Source organism: Alligator sinensis, unplaced genomic scaffold, assembly GCF_000455745.1.
Source record: "Alligator sinensis unplaced genomic scaffold, ASM45574v1 scaffold1277_1, whole genome shotgun sequence".
NCBI classification, from domain to species: domain Eukaryota; kingdom Metazoa; phylum Chordata; order Crocodylia; family Alligatoridae; genus Alligator; species Alligator sinensis.
In genome coordinates this window covers 625,781-644,332 of record NW_005842341.1, presented here as the reverse complement: position 1 = coordinate 644,332, position 18,552 = coordinate 625,781, and the positions used below count along the sequence as shown (strand labels likewise).

Genomic DNA, 18,552 nt, shown 5'->3' with positions numbered 1-18,552 from the left:
CTCGCCCAAGTCACTGATGAAGATGTTGAATAGTGCGAGCCTGAGGACCGAGCCCTGGGGAACCCCACTGCCCACATCCCTCCAGGTTGAATAAGACCCGTCCACCACCACCACCCTCTGGGTGCAGCCTTCCAGCCAGTTAGTGACCCATCTGACCATGTCAGATGCATGGAGGCATCAACACCACTGTCTCCTAGTTTCTTACTGAGACTGGGGTCAGAGACCATGTCGAAGGCCTTCCTGAAGTCCAGAAAGACTATATCCACTACGACACCTGCTTCCAAAGACTTGGTGACCTGGTTGTAGAAGGCCACCAGGTTGGTTTGACAAGACCTGCCCCTAATGAACCCATGCTGGTTGCCCCTGAGCATAACCTCCCCTGCTGGCCCTTCTTGGACATGTGCCAGGATAATTCTTTCAAAAAGCTTCCCCAGGACCGAGGTAAGACTCACAAGCCTATAGTTTCCCGGATCCTCCTTCCTCCCTTTTTTGAAGATGGGGACCACGTTGGCCTTTTTCCAGTCCTCCAGCACATTGCCCGAGCGCCATGAGTGCTCATAGAGCTGTGCCAGAGGTCCTGCAATGACCCCTGCTAGTTCCTTCAGCACTCTGGGGTTGAGATCATCAGGACCTGCGGATTTAAATACATCTAGTCCCTCCAGAAGTTCCCTGACAAGGTCCTCATTAACCCTAGGCCTGGGTGTGCCACCCACAGGGCCCTCGGGGGTGCCAGTGGGGGAGATATTCGGGTCCCTCCTCAGAAATACGGAGGCAAAGAAATTGTTGAATATGTCAGCTTTACTGTCAGGTGAGATGACCAGATTTCCTAGCGTGTCCTGCAGAGGCCCCACGTTACTTGGCACCTTCTTTTGCTCCCTTATGAATTTGAAAAAGGACTTCTTATTGTCCTTGATCTGGGTCACTAGTCCCAGCTCCATTTCTGCCTTGGCCTTCCTGACCACCCCCCTACATTCCCGAGCTACCGAGGTATAGCCCTCTCTTGTGATGGCCCCTCCCTTCCCCTCCATATATATATATATATATATATGGTACATATTATACCTGTACTTTTGATGCATGCAAACAAAGAGAAATAGGAGTACAAGTTGGCTACAACATGTAAAACGTAGTCGTTTTTTAAGTCATGCTACATCCTGTTGTATCCCGCAGCCCAGTCGGAATTTGTGGCCCTATTGTATTAGATCAGGGGTGGGCAGTTATTTTGGGCAGAGGGCTGCTTGCTGAGTTTTGGCAAGCCATCGAGGGCCTCATGACAGGCAGCCAGGGGCAGATAACTATTAATTTTCCAAATTTTTTAGGGGCCCTGTGGGCCGAATAGAATGGCCTGGTGGGCTGCATCTGGCGCACGGGCCGCATTTTGCCCACCCCTGTATTAGATGCTGTCCAAACACAGGGTGGGATTCTTGAAGGTGCTCAGCACTAGTCTAATTCTGCTTCTTGAGCAGCAAAGGAAGTTTTACCCTTGGGAGCAGTTAGGCTAAGTGAATATTTTACCCAACAGAGAGAGCTGTTTGAAGGAATAGCCTTACTCCTGTACTAATGGTAGGATAAATGATTAAACCTAAAAGGATGTGACAAATCCATCTTCCTAGCCACCCATCATCCTCTACTTGCCTTTTGCAGTCCCTCCCTGTAGCTTTGATACTATCTGGTCTATATATGGTAGCATCACACTCTAGAACAACAAGAGAATATTTGCATCCAAGTGTAAACCTTATAACGGGACTTTGAAAGTAATTCAGAGCAATATTTCTGTTGCCATATTAAGGCTCTGAAAAACCTTTTTCTTTCCTAAAAACCTATTTAGTATTAAAATATTTGGAGTTTTCGTATATGTATTAAATCATTTTCATAATCTTCATTTGTTACTGTTAAAGACCAGCATGCAGTTGGTCAGCTTCTTCTGAACTATGTACTTAGTCCTGTTCGGATTCCCACAATGGCAACCATGTGTCATAACATCTTAATTCTGATGCAAAACTATTTTGTTGGTTTTTTCCCTTTGAAATGATCTCATTTATTTTTGTTTCTTAATGCCGTTAATGCTGGGATAACTTTCCTTTTCCAAAGAAGAGCTATTGTACATCTGGCTATCTATTGTAATTGTCTCAACTGAGAGTGTGGGGCTAGCTTGTCTGAAGACACCTGGGGCTGAATCCCTGGTTTTACTGAACTCACTGAAAATGTTGACATTGCAGTGGGTTTCACCCATTTTTTCTGGAATATTGTACTTATTAATACCCCAAATGTGGATGTGTGAATTGGCTTGTCTGTGTTGATTCAATTGTTAAAAACAAGCAGTGTCTTCTTGTAGGGCAGGTTTGTTACCTGCTTGGTACAACATTCAAATGTACCTAAAGTTAAGAAATGGAGATTAGAATTAGATAGAGTTACAGTAGAGTACATCCAGCCATATTTTATGGGAATGTGTTCAAAAGCTACTCAGGATTTTGGGAAGTGATGTAAAACTATTTCATCATCACAGGGTCTGAAAAGGTAACTCATAAAGTCTAATTCTTCCTTCAGACACATTACTGAAGTTCCCAAAATACTCTAATACTCTTACCACTGTAGTTCTTTCTGTGGAATTCCATAGAAAGGCAGAATTAAGTCAAGCCAGAAATATAAAAAAAAAAAAAAAATCTAAAATCTATTTTTTTCCAACCTGAGACATCTTAAAGTGCTAGTTATCCACCAGCTGAAAGCTAAGCCTTTTAAAAATGTCTCAACATGGGCACTTAGAAATGGAGAAGCTCAAAAACAATAGCTGCATTTAAAAACGTTGGCCTTATAGTTTAAATAAACTGTTCTACTCTTACTGATGCTGTTGCCTTAGTTTAAGTGCTTTCCCTTCAGCAGGTTTTTGTGTCTATAATTCAGGGACTATTGGTGTCTGGCTTTCATAATGGTTAGGGAAGTAGTAACAGCTGTTTTGTTGTTTTCGTTTCTTGTATCATGTTATTTCATTAGCCACTAGCATCAAAGAATGAACAGCGATGGGTGAAAAAACAAACTCTAAAATGCTGACATAGAAACAGTGGCAGTAATGTCCTGTGGGAGTTTTAGGCTGACAGTAATCATGGAGAAGTAGGGCTGGAAGAGTCATCTTAGTCCAGTCCCCTGCCTGAGGCAGGATCAACCCTATCCAAACCCTCCTATACAAATCCATTTTCTAACCTCTTAGCAAAATTACAGTCAACCCTGACACACAAGACATAACATGCTAATCTGCCACATGTAAAGCAAGGGGACAATGATGGCCAATGTCCAGCAGCTGCAAAGGTTGGTAAAAAAACCTCTCAAGAGATCCAAGAAAGAGGGTTAACTCCTCCCCACCTTCCCCCTCTACAGAGGAAGGCAAAACCCCCACAATCTGTACCAGTTTGACTATGAGCGAAAATCCCTTCCTGACCCCGGTCTGACTCTGAGTGGAAGGGCAAGACCCTCTAGCCAAGAACTTCTGGGTGTAAGACCCAGCAGGAGTATGGGCACACCCCAGTCAAAATCCCCAGCCTTGGCTGCAGCCAACATCCAGTGCTTCTGAGGAAAGCTTAAAAAAACCCAAACCAACCCTGACACATAGCAACAGGAGGCGAAAAATTCCCTCTCTGCCCCATGTGGCAACCAACAAAGCCCAGAAGCATGGGCTACACTCATAATAGAACATAGGCATGGCTATGCCTGGATCATCCTTGCCCAGTGCCTGTCCAGCCTCTTGAATAACTCCAATGATGGAGAGTCCACAACTTTCCTAGGCTTCTATTCCACTGTCTCATTCTGCTAACAGTGAAGTTTCCCCTGATATTCAATCTAAACCTATTTTGCTGTGATAGTCATGGATTGGGGGCCTGCCCAGACTAAAAGAGTCTTTGTTGCTATAGGCTTCAAGTAGGGATGCATATATGCAAACAGAAGACCTTCAGTTTTATTGACCCAAAATAAAAGCTATTGAACATACATTCAACAGATCAATGACATCTGTTCCTTCTGACTCAAGGGCTTCTGCAGGGGTGAATTGACTCTCTATAAGACTCCATCATATAGGCTAGCTGCCTGGATGTCAAGGCAAACCTCTGTCTCTTCTTCCTCCTTTCTAGCCTGCTTTCTGCAGAATGACACTGCACAGGCCATCTAATGTGGGAGGCATGCATAAAGTGGGGGCCATGTTGTTAAAAAGATATTTAGGCATTTAAAGATGTAAATAGATGGTATAGGTTTTCCAAAAGCACTTACACAATTATCTCTATCTTTAATACCTCTAAAAATATGGCCCTATGTGATCTTCAGGTTATCATTTGCCCTTCTTCACAATGGAGTTGCTTGGGGCTTGTCCTTCACAAGTGGCAGAGATGGGAGCATGGTGACAGTGCTAATGCAGTAGAGCAGTGTGGAAAAAGCTGAACTGCCTGATGAAAATACTTGAGCATCACACTTAACAGTAGACTTAGTATCCAGTGAGGCACACTGCTGACCCCCACATGAGTAAACCACAGCAGACAGAAAATGTATATAGTCATAATAAAAGGCATCATTTATCTCTTTCTGAATTTTTGTCTCCATTTATCCCTTTCTCAATATAGATAAAAGCAAAGATTAGAACTGAAATTAACGCTCTGAAGCCTGGAACAAAGCCAGCAGTGAGATTCCTTTTATCTGAGCTAAATTGGCTTTTCTAGTATAAAAATGGAAAGCTTTGGATGTACGTGCCAGAATCTTTCTCTGGCTGGGATGATGTTCAAGGACCTGAAAATATCTTGTGTTTGTTATCCCACTGGGACTCATATTGACCTCAGTTGTTCCAATCTAAAGTCTGGCAGTTGCCCTGAAGGAAGGTACTGTCCACGTTGTAAAAGTAGAATCGGAATCAACTTTTATGGGATTGCTTGCATGTACATTGGGTGGGGACTCTTGGGGGGGTGGGGTGTCTAATTTCTGTATTGTATCACACTAAATGCAAGTTGTTCTAGCTGCTCTCCTAGAAGAAATAACTTACAGCATCTTTTTATCTTTCTTTGTGTTCAGCCCTCAGTGCCACCAGTGCCAAACTACAAGCTCTCCATGTCTGTCCCGGAATGGCTGCAGGCAATACAGAACTATATGAAGATGCTGCAGTATCCTTCTTGAAATGGGCCTTAAGATAGAAGGCTGAGTCATCATGTTCTGTATCATGTGCTTAGTGAATTGATGGGGTAACTTGCTGAAACATGGGCCTGTCCCAAGGGCAAAAGATAATTTGGGAGGGAATTATTCACTCTCCAGTTTTCCAGTGCTCACAAAGATATATGAGACCACCTTAGTGTTGAGCACCACATTGCTGATAGTTTAGGCTGTGTAATTAGCTATAGCTGACACTGAAAAGCGTTTACTTGAAGTGATACGTTAATAGACCTGTTTATTTTAAGATTAGTATGTGCAGTGGTTATGGTTAGAGTTCATGGAGCTTGGATTTGTGCATTGCATCATATCCTGACAGCAGGACAGTAGAGTACTTTCAGTTCATGTACCCATTGCAAACTTTTCTTCTCCTTCCCCCTATGACTAAAACGTTTTTCTCCACACTGAATGTGATGCTTTCTTCAGTTGGGTAATTGCCACTTCTCACTACAGGAAGATTTTTCCTGCCCTAGCACAAGGGCAGTGCCCTGACCTCCTCCAAACCAGTTTGCAGAGTGAGGCTGAAATTGTACACTTAGCGTGCAAGAGCAGGGGATGGGAGGGGAGTCCCACTTCTAAATTTTCCGGTGTCTGTGAGTCCAGTCAGAGCTCTCCATGCATGTCTTTCCCCTCCCTCCCCACCAGGAGCACTTACTGTATATTCACTGCATGCATACGGAGTGATGGAGTGTGCAATCACTAGCCTTAATGTTGAGTTAACTTCTTTCGTCTTTCTCCATTTGCCAGTCCAACTCTCTTTTTTAAGTTTCTCATTTTTCTGTGACACCAAGAAAGCTGAATATGGCAACCAACGGGTGCAAGCTGCTGGGGAGGATCTGGGGAGGGAGATTAATGGCAACTAGAAAAGCATTCAAAAATAGCCAGAGGGTTTGGCCAATACCAGCTGAGATCAAAGCACCAGCAGATCCTGCAGCTGCACTTGAACCCATGACAGGGTGATGGGGCCAGTCTGTGGTACAGACAGCTAGTCTCGGACAGAACATTTCTTCATTCTTTCCTGCATGGTTGCTACCCAGGTTCCATGAACAACTTATTGGCATGTGAGTTGGAGAGAAGTGGCATAATGCAGAACGGGAGGCTTGAGCATAATGTGATACCCACATCTGAGAGTATTAATTTAACAGGGCACATAACTCTACTTAGGGCAGTTTTTCCTAACTGTGCTCTGACAGGTGGGAGAAATGAGTGTAAGAGTCAATTTTGGATCCAGGTCCAAGCAAGCTTTAAAATCTGCTAGGGCTGAGATTCAGGGTTTTGGTTTCTTGTTGAGGGTTGGAATGGCACTGTCGCTTCACGCAGCATACTCCAAACAGAAGAAACACAGATGAGATCAGACCAGATCTTGGGTTCTGTTTTGCCTCCAGCACCTAACTTTTTCAAAGGCACTGAGCACTCTCAACTAACTGATGTCACTTGTTCTGAAAATGTTGGCTCTTGATGCTGTGAGTCAGAGGTTTGTTTAGTCAAAAAATCCTGATGTTTTAGTCTCTGTTGCCTCTAGCATGAGGTGTACAATGAGCTGATGGCACATCTCCCCATATTGTTACCAGATGCTCTCATTTTTGCGCTATTTACTCCATCATGGGTCTTTCCATAGCAGAGAATGATTTATAGTTTCCAAATATAAACTAATACCTCATCTGCATGTATACAGGGGAACTTACAGAATAGACCAATTCTTTGCATCAAGGATATTTACATAAGTTGTTTTAAACACAAGGTATTAGTTTAGGGTAGACTTATAAACTTTATTTCTTGTGCCTATGAATGCTTTTTATTTTTCCCCACATTTTGATAGAAGAGGAGGGAAATGGTTCTTGGGGCACCAGAAAAGTAATAATTGGATCAGGTTCAACAGCCTTATTTGCTTGAATCTCTCCGTGTAATTCCAGTTAATAGTTGTCATACCAGGACAGTTGGGAAATAAACTTAATTTCAATCATAAAATATTTAATTTCATCTCTGCCATGAGAGTTAATGGCTTTTAGTGCCTGTTTTATGTTTCCAAAGGAAATTATGACTGGACCTGAAAAGAGACTTTGCACACCTTTGCATACTGTTACATTATTTAACTTTTTTAAAAAGTAGCTCTACTTTAACTAACAAAATCCAGATACAATCACACAGGAACTCAGTTCTTCGAAATTAGAAAAACAAGACCTCTAAGTGGGTAAGTGGCATCTCCTACCTGCAGGTTTGTTTAATTCTCTTATGATCAAGGTGGCCTGCGAGTCCTTTTGCTAGACATCTAAGCAAAAGATGTCTAGTTTATTGGCTGGCTGACAAACACACACTTCAGTGAAGTCATCAGCCAAAGATCTGGTCCTTTGTTTTTATGTCTGCTGCACTTCACTCTACATGTAGTCACAAATATCTGTCCTGAGTTGAGCTTGTATTGGAGACTCACTAGTATCTCCATGCTGAATATGAAATCCTTTTACTAGTCAAGGACTCTAGTGTAAACTAGTGTAAATCCCATTGAAGTCAATGTGAAGTCAGTGGGTGTTGCATCAGTTTACCCTGGGGTTATTTTTTCAGGGCAGAATGGTTCTTGCCAGTGTGATGGGAGCACCTGGGATAAGTGGATGATAGTTTCTTAAATCCCTATGTGGTCCTTTAACATGTTCCAAGCAGAGTAGCTTATGTAAAGGGATAAGAGGTTAAGTAGAGTAGTGAACTTACTGAAGTTTGTGATGGTGAGGGTGGTATTTTGAGATGGTGAGCGTGGCTTTTTCAGAGGAAACTGTGAAGAGTCTCCAGGAGTTTTAGTACCAACTCAAAGTGACTCCTCTTTTTATCTTGTGTGTTCTCTTTCCACACCTACCCCCTTCTTCCCTCCCCCATTCTTCTAGTCTCAGGCTTTTGCTCAGGGTGGTTGTTCCTCTAGTCTTTGACATGTGGATTCCTTCAGTGTCTCCTGAGTTTCTCCTGCTGTCTGTCTCTCACACCTTGCCCCCATCTCCCTTTACTTGTATGTACCTCACCTTTCTGGGAGGATTGCACATGCCTGCCACACTGGCAGTTAGGACTCAGCCCCTTCTGTATTCGACAAGAGAAGCTGCATGCCCCCTCCCAGCACCAGCAAAGGGCTCCATTGCATAGGTTCTGGAGGATGCCTCTGTTCATCCTTCCTTGCAAGGGCAGTGACTGCTGCTGCTGCAGCCGCGGCACAGAACGCTGGTTGCTGGGGCCAGACTCTATGAACTGCTGTTCTTCCTGACATCACTAAGAAGGTCTTTGCTTACTGCTGGTCTGTTTGTCCATCCGATTACCATGGGCAAGGCCCACCTGGCTAACTAGTAGCCCCTTTTTGTGGGGGCTAATGGACGAATGGAACAACTAAATTCTTGGGACAACTAATGAAAGAAACAAGGTAGGAGTGTTGTGTGGGTCAAAACGTGAAAATAAGTGTGCCTGAGGGGGACACCTAGCAGAGCCCCTGCAGGCCGCACCCATTGGTCCTCAAAGGCATCCAAGGAGCTGGTGTATGCCACCCACTGGGGCTGTGCCTGGAAACGTGCATGGACAAGTGCTTACTGCCAGACAGCCAGAAAACCTATGGAAAGCCAAACATTTGATACAGACTGATCCACCCCATTTAGTGCTTTTCTGATAGGTTCCTTTGTTTACTGACTGAAAGAACTGGAGTGGAAGATCTTTTAATTTTGGGGGGGGGCTCCTAGCATCAGACGTTGAGAAGATCAAACTAGGGTTTGGCAAGGGATTTAGTTGAGGGATTTTTACTTGCCTTTACACTTGAAAAGGCAAGTATTACAGGTCTGTTGTGGATTGTGCTTAGAAGACCAATGTGCTTTTTCTGCGTACAGCTTGCTTATTGCATTACCTTCCAGTGGCAGAAAGCTGACGGTATACAGACTATTCCAGGACTAACAGGCACTATTTGAATGCAAGCTTTACTTCCTGAAGAATAACAAAAGACCCTTCCAAGCTGTGGCCTTGATTCCCAGATCGCTTACTTCTGTGCACGCAGCAGGCACAGACTTTTGAGTGCATTTTACACTTAGCAGTCATTTGAAGAGGTTTAAACATCTACACAAAGCATAATGGAGTGGAGAATTGGGACCTGTTTTATATAAGAATTGCACCATGTGTGGCAGCTATGTAGCAGGATCCAGCAGTACTACCCAGGAGTTTAGGGCAGAAACTGAATGATAAAGCATTACATTTTATGTTGCAGGAGTAATTTTAGATAAGGAGAATGTAATTACCCATGTAGATAGATCTTTGTCTGTCTGTCTCCTATACAGACATTTCTTATCTAATGCTCTTGAACTTTGTGACATCCAATGACATGGTTGACAAATTGCCAGAAGCAATGGTTTGCCACAGATCTGCATGTAAACTGCATCATTTTAACAAAATTTTAACTCCCCATGCAATCGTGTTTGCTTATGTCGATCTCTTTCTTGACGGATAAATAGAAGGTTTTTTTTTGTTTGAGCTTCACCATCAATCATTGCTTAAGGTTTTGATCCATTTTTGGCTGTATTTTGGGGTCCTGTGAGGTGCATTTGATCCTCAGGTTACTCAGAAAACAACTAAAATGAATATTTAGTAAAGGGTAATTTTGATAATTAATTATAGCATGATGAAAGAACTAAAAGAGGCAGGTGATGAACGGTTCAAACCTCTAGCTAGCATCATGACTTGTTTGATCTCATTGGGCGTGTCTACACGAGGTGCTTAACTGTGCAGTAGCATAGTTTACTGTGAACTAAGCATGTGCAGCTACTCATGCACGTGCTTACTACACAGTAAACCTCGCTAATTGTGAGTAAACTTGCTACCTGCAAATGCAAGTAGTGAATTTACATTTGACTGGTAACAGCGCAGTGACGCTCATGTAGACGATTTACTGGGAGTAAATCTGCTCCTGGTCAGTCATCCACCAGGAAGTGGGAGATCTCTTCTGCTCCTGGAGCTGCCTGCTGCCAGGGTGAGCTCTGCCACAGAAGCCAGGGCAGGGACTAGGTCCCCCTGCCCCAGCAGCAGGGAGCTCCAAACCCCCTGCTCATCCGATCTGGGAGCAGAGGGCTGGGAGATCCTTATCTCCCAGTGCCAGCTCCACAGTTGCGGGGTTGGCTCTGGAAGGTCCTTATCTCCAAATACCAGCTCTGTGGTCTGGGGCCAGTGCTGGGAGATCCTTATCTCCCAGCGCCAGTTCCATGGTTGTGGAGCTGGCACTGGGAAATAAGGGTCTCCCAGCCCAAGCCTTGTGACTGTGGAGCTCAGGCTGGGAGATAAACCAATTACTGTGCAGAAAGTGTCTGCACGTGTAGACGTGGATGCTTAGTGCACAGTAATTAGCTCTGCTGCAGTAAAGCATCTCATGTAGACATGCCCTGTATATGGATTTAGGTTTTTATCTTCATATACCCATCTTTGAAAATATTGACCATGGCAACTTTATACCTGAGTTTCTGTAAACTGGGAATAAAACTCATCTTTCTACATTGGTCTAATGTACTCTGATACAAGAAACTGCATGAGTCAGATCATCAGGTAGCGTAAATTGAAATGAGTGGAACTACACAGATTTAAGTCAACTAGGGGCTCTGGGTTTTTCAATGCAGATAGCTTCTAGAACGATTATGACTGACACTGGGAAACCCTGCTTGCTCTGGAATTGCTTTGTTATTGTTAGCAAATGAGTGTTAAGAATTATGATTGTAAACTGAAATTTTTCTTATTTATCGTAAGGAAAAATGTCTTGGTTGGCTTTGTGTTTTCCAGCTGCCCTATGCAGCTGTTAGTGAAACTTGAAGCCAGGGAATAGGCTTCCCATTCAGCATGCCATGTAAGCAGTATGCAAGTTTATCCTTATTCAATAGAACAAGTACATGCTTGAGGACTTTTAAAAAAAAATAACAGAGGTTGCCCAGCACTGTGCAAAATCAGGGTCAGTACACTGGAAAAAAGAAAATAATAATAAAAAAACAAAATCAAGGGGTACTGGCCAAGGTGAAAGTTTCCATTTTGTTGCAAATGCTGCCTGCCAAATTCCCTTCTTTTCAGGGACACTTCCTGAGGCTGTAGGCTCAAATGAAAAGTGTTTTTTTTTTTGATTACTGAAATCACAAAGCAGAACTGCAAAAGCTCCCTGGGGGTGTTCAGGACTGTTCAGGAGCATAGCTAGGACTAATTTTGTACTTTTTTCTAGGATTTCTGCTGAAGTTGCAGTTTAGAACCAAATTCCCCACATACAGCTGAGTTTCATCATGGTTTTGTTCTTTGTTCAAAAACTCCATAGTAGGATGAATTGCACTGATAACTTTCATGGTTTGTTTTATAAATTATTGGGATTAGGTTGGAGGTAAAGGCCTAACCTTAGATTGGGACCCCTTTGTGAAGAGACCCATTTGAATTACCATGGCTGTAGTACATTAGGAGCTGCATTGTGGCAAAGCCTTTATCTCCAAATTGGGACAAAGGGAGCTTACTTTATCGTGCACTCCTGTCTCTTCTCAGCTAAGTGAAGACCCCCTTGTCAGCTAAGTGAAGAATTTGTGATACAGTATATGCTTAACAACTGTTTAAGTAGGATGGCCTCAGATGTTATCAGATGTTATCAGTTAGGGTTGGACTCTTAACAATGAGCGCTATTCCTTATGGTACTGAGTTTTAATTGCTTTATTTGTATAACTATAGTCAAACACCTAAGATCAGTGCTTTCTTATTTGCATGAGGAAAACATGCAATCTGGCCTTGCAAGTCTGTCTCTCTAGAACAGGGGTCAGCAACCCCCGGCACACAAGGCCATTTTGCTCAGCACACCACCGCCAGCCTGAGCTCTAAGCAGCTGCTGCCAGCCACGGAGCCCAGGCTGGTCCCAGCAGGCAGCTGGGAGGCTGCAAGCCCTGCTGCAAGCAGGCCGGGCTCCGTGGGCCGGCTGCAGCCAGGAGGCTGCAAACAGCTGCTCCGGGCTCCAGCATGTTGGCACTCCGGCACCTTCCAAGGTAGACATTGTGTTTTTTTCAGCGCTACGGCCAAAAAACGTTGCCTACTCCTGCTCTAGAAGGTTACCCAACGTTTGTTCCAACCTTTCTGTAGTGGAGAGTGACCACTGTAATTTGAGCTTCAGGGGATTTTAGGATAAAGTCCAAAATTTAGCATTTCCCCGAAGCCCAGGAAAACTGCGATTTGGCTGGAAATGACCTGAAACCACAGAGGACAGGGAGGGTGTGGAAAAAGTGGGAAAAAAAAAAAGACTTAAAACTGGACAAGAAAGACAGCAGAGCCCCGGAAACACTCTGGAAGTCCCACGTGTTTCCAGGGGCAGTGAATCAGGTTGTTCGATTCTCTGCTTTGGCAGGGAGTTTAAAAGCCCTGCCCAGAGCAGAGCAGGTAAGTACCCTCTGCCCTAGGGGCTGTGGGCATAGCCATACTGGGTGCCTGCCCCTACAGCTGGGCATGGGGGTCAGGGTGCCACCACTGCATGGGCTTCTGCCTGCAAGGCATGGATCTTCCAAGGCTTGCTCTGCTTTACTGCTACATGGGAGTAGAGGGGAATTCCCCCCCATGCCCTCGCCTAAAGGTTGTTGTTTAGTAAGTGGCGAGCTTTACTTTTTTACAATAGCTGAAAAACAGCCTATCTGCTGCTGTTCAGTGGTAATCAGCCCCATGGCAGGCTCCCTCAGCCAATGAAAGGTATTCATTCTTACTTGTGTGCATTTGGCTGGGCAGGGACACGTCCTGCTGTAGCCTTATTTTGTTTATGCAAGACACAAAAAGTTGAAGGAAGTCTGGTCTCTGGTTTGCTGGTGGAAAATGGAGACACAAGTGGATTGAGTGATTTGTGTGTCACTATAAACTGTGGCATAGTCAGGAACTGGACCTAGGTCTTTGAACTCACAGTGTGGTATGTTAGAAACTACAGAGATACTGAACATCAATAACTGCGTGTAGTATGTCTTGTCCACTGTGGAAGGGAGACCTAGACAGGACAGGGATTTATCATCTGTATCAGTCTGATTCACGAGAGAATAACAATTCATAGCTCAGCCCTAGGAAGGAGAGCATGAATTATCTATATAAGTGACACTTGCTGTTAAGGGAGACAGGCTTGATATGATGCAATATTTAAAAACTCTGTTAAGGATAACTCACTGCCTGACGGCTTTCACTTAGACAGCCAGACACCCTGTGGGTTTGTCTAGACTAGAAATAAAAGTTTCAAAAGCATCCAGGCCTAGTTCTGTAGTACAGCCCAGCTATGTGGGTCAGCGTGTGGAGTAAGAAGTGCAAGAATCTGCAGGAATCACACTTTACAAGCATTGTATGCTGCTATTTCTCTACTGCAAAAGTAAGGCCAGTGTAGACTTATGGTATGAGCATGCCATTGTCATAGTATCTTATAGATACCTGGGCTGTCTTTAAATGCTCTGGCTTCAGTATTAGTAACAGATTAGCACAGCAGCACAGAGCTCAGCATGAGCTTATATTTATCCTACACCTCAGGCAAGTTTTAGTGTCAGAGCTGTGGCTGCACTGTTACTGGTGCCTGAACCAGCTTGTTTAAAGCCAGTTTGGGTACCTCTACACTTAACCAGCAGCACAGGCCATTCTCAAAAGCTCTTCTATACCAGACAATGACATCACTTTAACTATGTGTGAACTGGATAGTCAAAATAATACAGCCCCCTAGTGTGGATGCTGTATTGGTATAAACATACTCTAACCTGGTGTATCTAGTCCCGTGTGTGAAGAGAAAAAGCCTTTCTATGAAGAAGTCAGTGGCCACATATGGCTTTTACTTTTAAAAATAAATCACATAACTGCTTTTGAGTACTTGATTGTGTCATAGCCTTTAATTAATACAACTGTAAACAAAGGTTGAGAGACTCAAACAATCTATTGTTCTAGGACAGTGTTTCCCAACCTTTTTGAGCACAAGGCACACTTACATTAATAAAAATTTTCCACAACACACCGGTTAAGGTATTTCCCACCCCCATACTTATGAGCTCATTGTAGCTTGTCGCCGCAGCACAATTCTGTGGTGCAGCTGTTCAGAGCCTTGTGAACTGTGCGTCTCCCACAGCCAACACATGCACAAGTCTTTTGTGAATATCTCACTGACGTGGCTTACTCCTTAGTGCTAGGCAGCTGGAGAACTTTCTTTTCATTATTCCAAAATACTCATGGTACACCAGGGAGGCCTTTGCGGTACACCACCAGTTGAAAAGCACTGTTCTACGACACTAACATGAACCACAACAAGAGGCGTAGACAGACGTGACAGTTTTCCTTCAATCTGGCCCTGAAAGCACTCTACAGGTGTGACCAAACAGAAGTGCATGGCTGCAAAGTGCTTTAAAAGGGCCCAATCCCACACACGAGGGTTCAGATGAAGACATTTCAAAACATAGCATCTTCAGTAACTTGTGTCTGTCTGTGTCCCAGCCTTGAAGCTGTTTTCAGAATGGGAGTGGGGAAAGGGAGTAGAGGGGGTTCAGTCTGGGATTTTTTCAGCTGGCGCTGGAGGGTGGGGTAGGTGGAATAGAGCCCCCCAAAATGGTGGGGCTCCAATCCACCAACCCCACCTTCCAGCGCTTGCTGAAAAACCCCCAAACTGAACTTCCTCCACTTCCTTTTCACCCTCCAATATTGAAACCAGAGACAGGCTGGAAGGAAGGAGGGGTCGTTGCTAGGGGAAACCGGCTTATCTCCAGCAGCAGGATTCCCCAACCACAGTGAATTTCCCCTGGACCCAACAGTGAACTTCTGTTTGGCCCCGGGGAACATTGTAACTCAGACTGCTTCCTGCAAAGCATTATGAATTACAGTGTGGGGCTGCTCTTCTGTCTGAGCCCAAGTCAACACACATCTGGCCTGACACACATGGCTGAGGGTGACTTGTAACTGTAGAGTCAGTGATTGGTCATTTTATTTGAGTTAAACAAAACATGAAAACTCAGATACGGACAAGATGCCTGAGTCAGATCCTAAAGGTCTGGAGAAATGATAGCATGGAGACTGATCTGCAAAGAACTTAGAACTGAGAAATTCTGTGCCTGAGAGGGTAGTAGGTAATCGATTAAAGAATTAATAAAGGAGTGACAAAAGCAGACCAATGAGAATTAATTAACCAAACAAGAGAAAACTCTTTCAACACACCTATTTTCAAAGAACCCCAAGGGGGTTGTAAAGAACACTTGGTGTGCATTGTATAAAGACAATAACTTGGAAAGGATATTTGAACATCTGCTTCTTGTCTCTCACTCAAAGTTACTTGCTTTCTTTCTCTCTAATGACATACTAATTTTAGCCAGGGTGGGCTTCCTTTGCTTTAAAGGAAATCTCCCAAATTCCATCCGTTTCCGTTTTGTACACAAGGAATAGGAGATAATCCAAGTAAGGGCATAAAGACATGAAACTATTTACTTTAGGTAGAAATCTTGCCCATTGACACACTGTGTGATATAGAACTGCAGGGAAGAGAATCCTAAGTGGGGCAGTCTGATGAGGTGGGGTTCGTGTATTTGGTGATTCAGCTGCGGCATGGAGAAGATCTGCTTTGCAGGTTTGGGAGGTAGGGTCAATCAGGCTGCATTTACACGAGACATTGACTGCGCGGTAGCTCAATACTACTGCACAGTAGTGTTGTGTGGCAAAAACTGTGATGTGACACTACTGTGCAGTATTATTAGGCTACAGCACAGTGGTGTCACAAAAAGGGGTTTGGCACTACTGCACAGTAAGTTGGGTTACTGTGCAGTTATTTACTGTACAGTCATTTAGCACTTGTTTATACAGGCACTAAATGATAGTGCTGTAACAACTGCGCAGTCAGCATCTCCTGTAGACATGGCCACTATGATTGTGTACTCCAGTAAGGAGGGAAGCTAGATGAAGTACAGAGAATCTTAACCTAAGGCTTCTCCCTTGCCTACCAGGGGCTATAGATCTGACAAGTACATTGAAGTTGGTGGGAAAATTCCCATTGGATCAGATGCAGCTGTTTGGTAGGAGGGAGGGCAGAATGAGCGTCTCTTAGTCTATTACAGAAGATGCCTTTGAACTGGAATTTTTGGATTTAATGAAGGATCGTTACAGGAAAGGCAAATAGGATGAATTAAAACAAATAAATTTTAAAGACCTGACCCAAATCCTGTTAGAAGTCACAGAAAGATTCCCATTGGCCTCGGGGAGAATACGACTGTTACATCTTAATATTTGTATTTTTTATTAACCTCTAATTATGAACTTTTTTCCCCCGCAGAACATTTTGCAAATCCAAAATAAAATAACATCCAGTGGATATTTTGCAGGACTAACAAGGATTCTGAAACCTATCTCTACAGGAATGAGTTGTATGTGAGTGACATTTCTGAAGACAAAGCTACAAGAAGATAGGACTGGAAAAGACCTTTGAGCCTGGTCCCTTGCTATTGCAGGCAACCACATCATATACCCCTTTTATAAAACCATCCAAACTCCATCTTAAAACTTCACACACACACACACACACACACACACACACACACACTTCCTGCCTAACTTTGTTCATGGACACACACACACACACACACACACACACACGCTTCCTGCCTAACTTTGTTCATGGCTATTTCATACCTATTTACTCTTGTGTCAGCATCGTCATTTAGCTTAAATAGTTCTTTTCCCTCGGGGGTGTTTATACCTGATCTCTTTACAGAGGAGATGATTGCTGTCTTTGTTTTTTTGAACTAAGCAAGCCAGGTCTTCTAGTCTCTGCTCATATATAACACCCTCCTTTCCTGGGATCAACCTACCAGTCCTTCTTTATACTTGTTCCCATGTAAATTTATCTTTCCTGAATGTGGGTGACCTGAAATATATACAATATACCAGATATGGCCTCGGCAATGTCAGGGCAAGTTCTACCACAGCACCTCAGCAGTTTGTCACAACTTTGAGCTGGAGGAACCATCTGTAGCAGAGCATAGATAGTTCATTTTCCTTAGCTAATTGGTCCCTGGCCTTACTGATGAAACTAGAAGCAGCGGTGATTTAATCTAGAAATGTGTCAGTGTGAACTGGACCAAGTAGCTAACTCACTCCATATATATAACTGAACAGTGATTTGATGGTAACTGGTACTTAGTGTCCTAGCTTAGTTTCATACTGGTGAGAGTGAAATGCTCTAAAATCCCATTCTGCCTTCCACTGTGAGAGACTATTGTAATTCCATGATTCTGATGCCGATGCAGAAGACCCAAGACTGTGAGAGGCAGACCACAAGTTCATTGTGTAATAAGCCCATTGATCGCCCCACAGATTGAATTTAAATAGATCTTACTGGCTTTTCCATGTCTTGGAGAACTGTGATTTGAGACAAATGAGTTCATACATTGTAAACAGAGCACACACTAAATACGACTTGGTATTTAAACAATATGAATGTTGCCGTGACAGATCAGTTTCTACTAATTTGGTCGCTCGTTTATGTCAATTCATTTGCAAAGGTTCCCCAGCCATGGAAGCATTAATATTGGACCCATGCTGCCTTGCATTTGGAATTAATGATGACACTGAATTTTTAAAAGTAGGCAATAAGGGATGCAGTGCAGTAGCCAGTGGAGACACTGTTACACTGGGCTCATAACGTGTGTGTCATCTTGTCTGACTCCTATGCAACTCCTATCTGTTTCTAAACTATGATGGCACGTATATATAATCTGATAATGCCTCCACTTGTGCTAGGGAGTGGCACCATGAAAAAAGACCCTGCCTGCTCACTTCTGTTCCATGTATGCCAAATGCTAAAGCAGTGATGTGGCTGCTATTGGAGAGCTGTTAAGCACATGTCAGCAGGCATGCCTGGGAGGCCTAAGGGGGGCAGTAGGTATGTCCGGGGCATATGTTGAACAGTGGGGACAAGGCACATTTTTGGTATTTAGTGTTCATGGGCAGGGCATTGTGATAGGGGCTCTCCCTGTCATGGGCATAGGGCAGGGGTTTTCAACCTTTTTTAACAAGTGTACCCCTTTTGTCTCAAAGTTTCAGCTCATGTACCCCTTTATATTTTTTTTCTTGTTTTTAAGGGGTGGGGCAGAGGGGGGCAGATTGAGGCCCCTGCCATGGGGGAGGGAGTGGGGCTGGGGCAGAGGCAGGCACTGCAGAGCCAGGGGGAGCGTGGGAAGGAGCCGTGAGTGGCTTGTCTGGGGGCACGGGGGGGGGGGTGGGGGCAGCTCCCAACATTGCACACATCCCACAAGGGCATGGCAGGGCCTGTGGCCCTGGATCTGTGCGTGGGGTGGGACGGGTTGCTGGTGTGGACTGGGGCTGGGGCTGCACTGGGCTCTTCCTGGCTGGGGGTGGGGGGTGGCGTGGTGGGGGGGGGGGGGGGGG

At 44.2% G+C, this 18,552-nt stretch overlaps 1 protein-coding gene across 1 annotated transcript in view; it reads left to right on the top strand.

The window, feature by feature from the left end:
- VASH2 (vasohibin 2) overlaps positions 1 to 18,552 on the top strand; it is a 76,976-nt gene that overhangs the window by 16,638 nt on the left and 41,786 nt on the right. The window contains exons 3-4 of the mRNA XM_006028781.3: positions 5,044 to 5,132; positions 7,310 to 7,366. Of these exons, the coding sequence (XP_006028843.1) occupies positions 5,044 to 5,132; positions 7,310 to 7,366 (146 nt within the window). The remainder of the gene's footprint in view (positions 1 to 5,043; positions 5,133 to 7,309; positions 7,367 to 18,552) is intronic.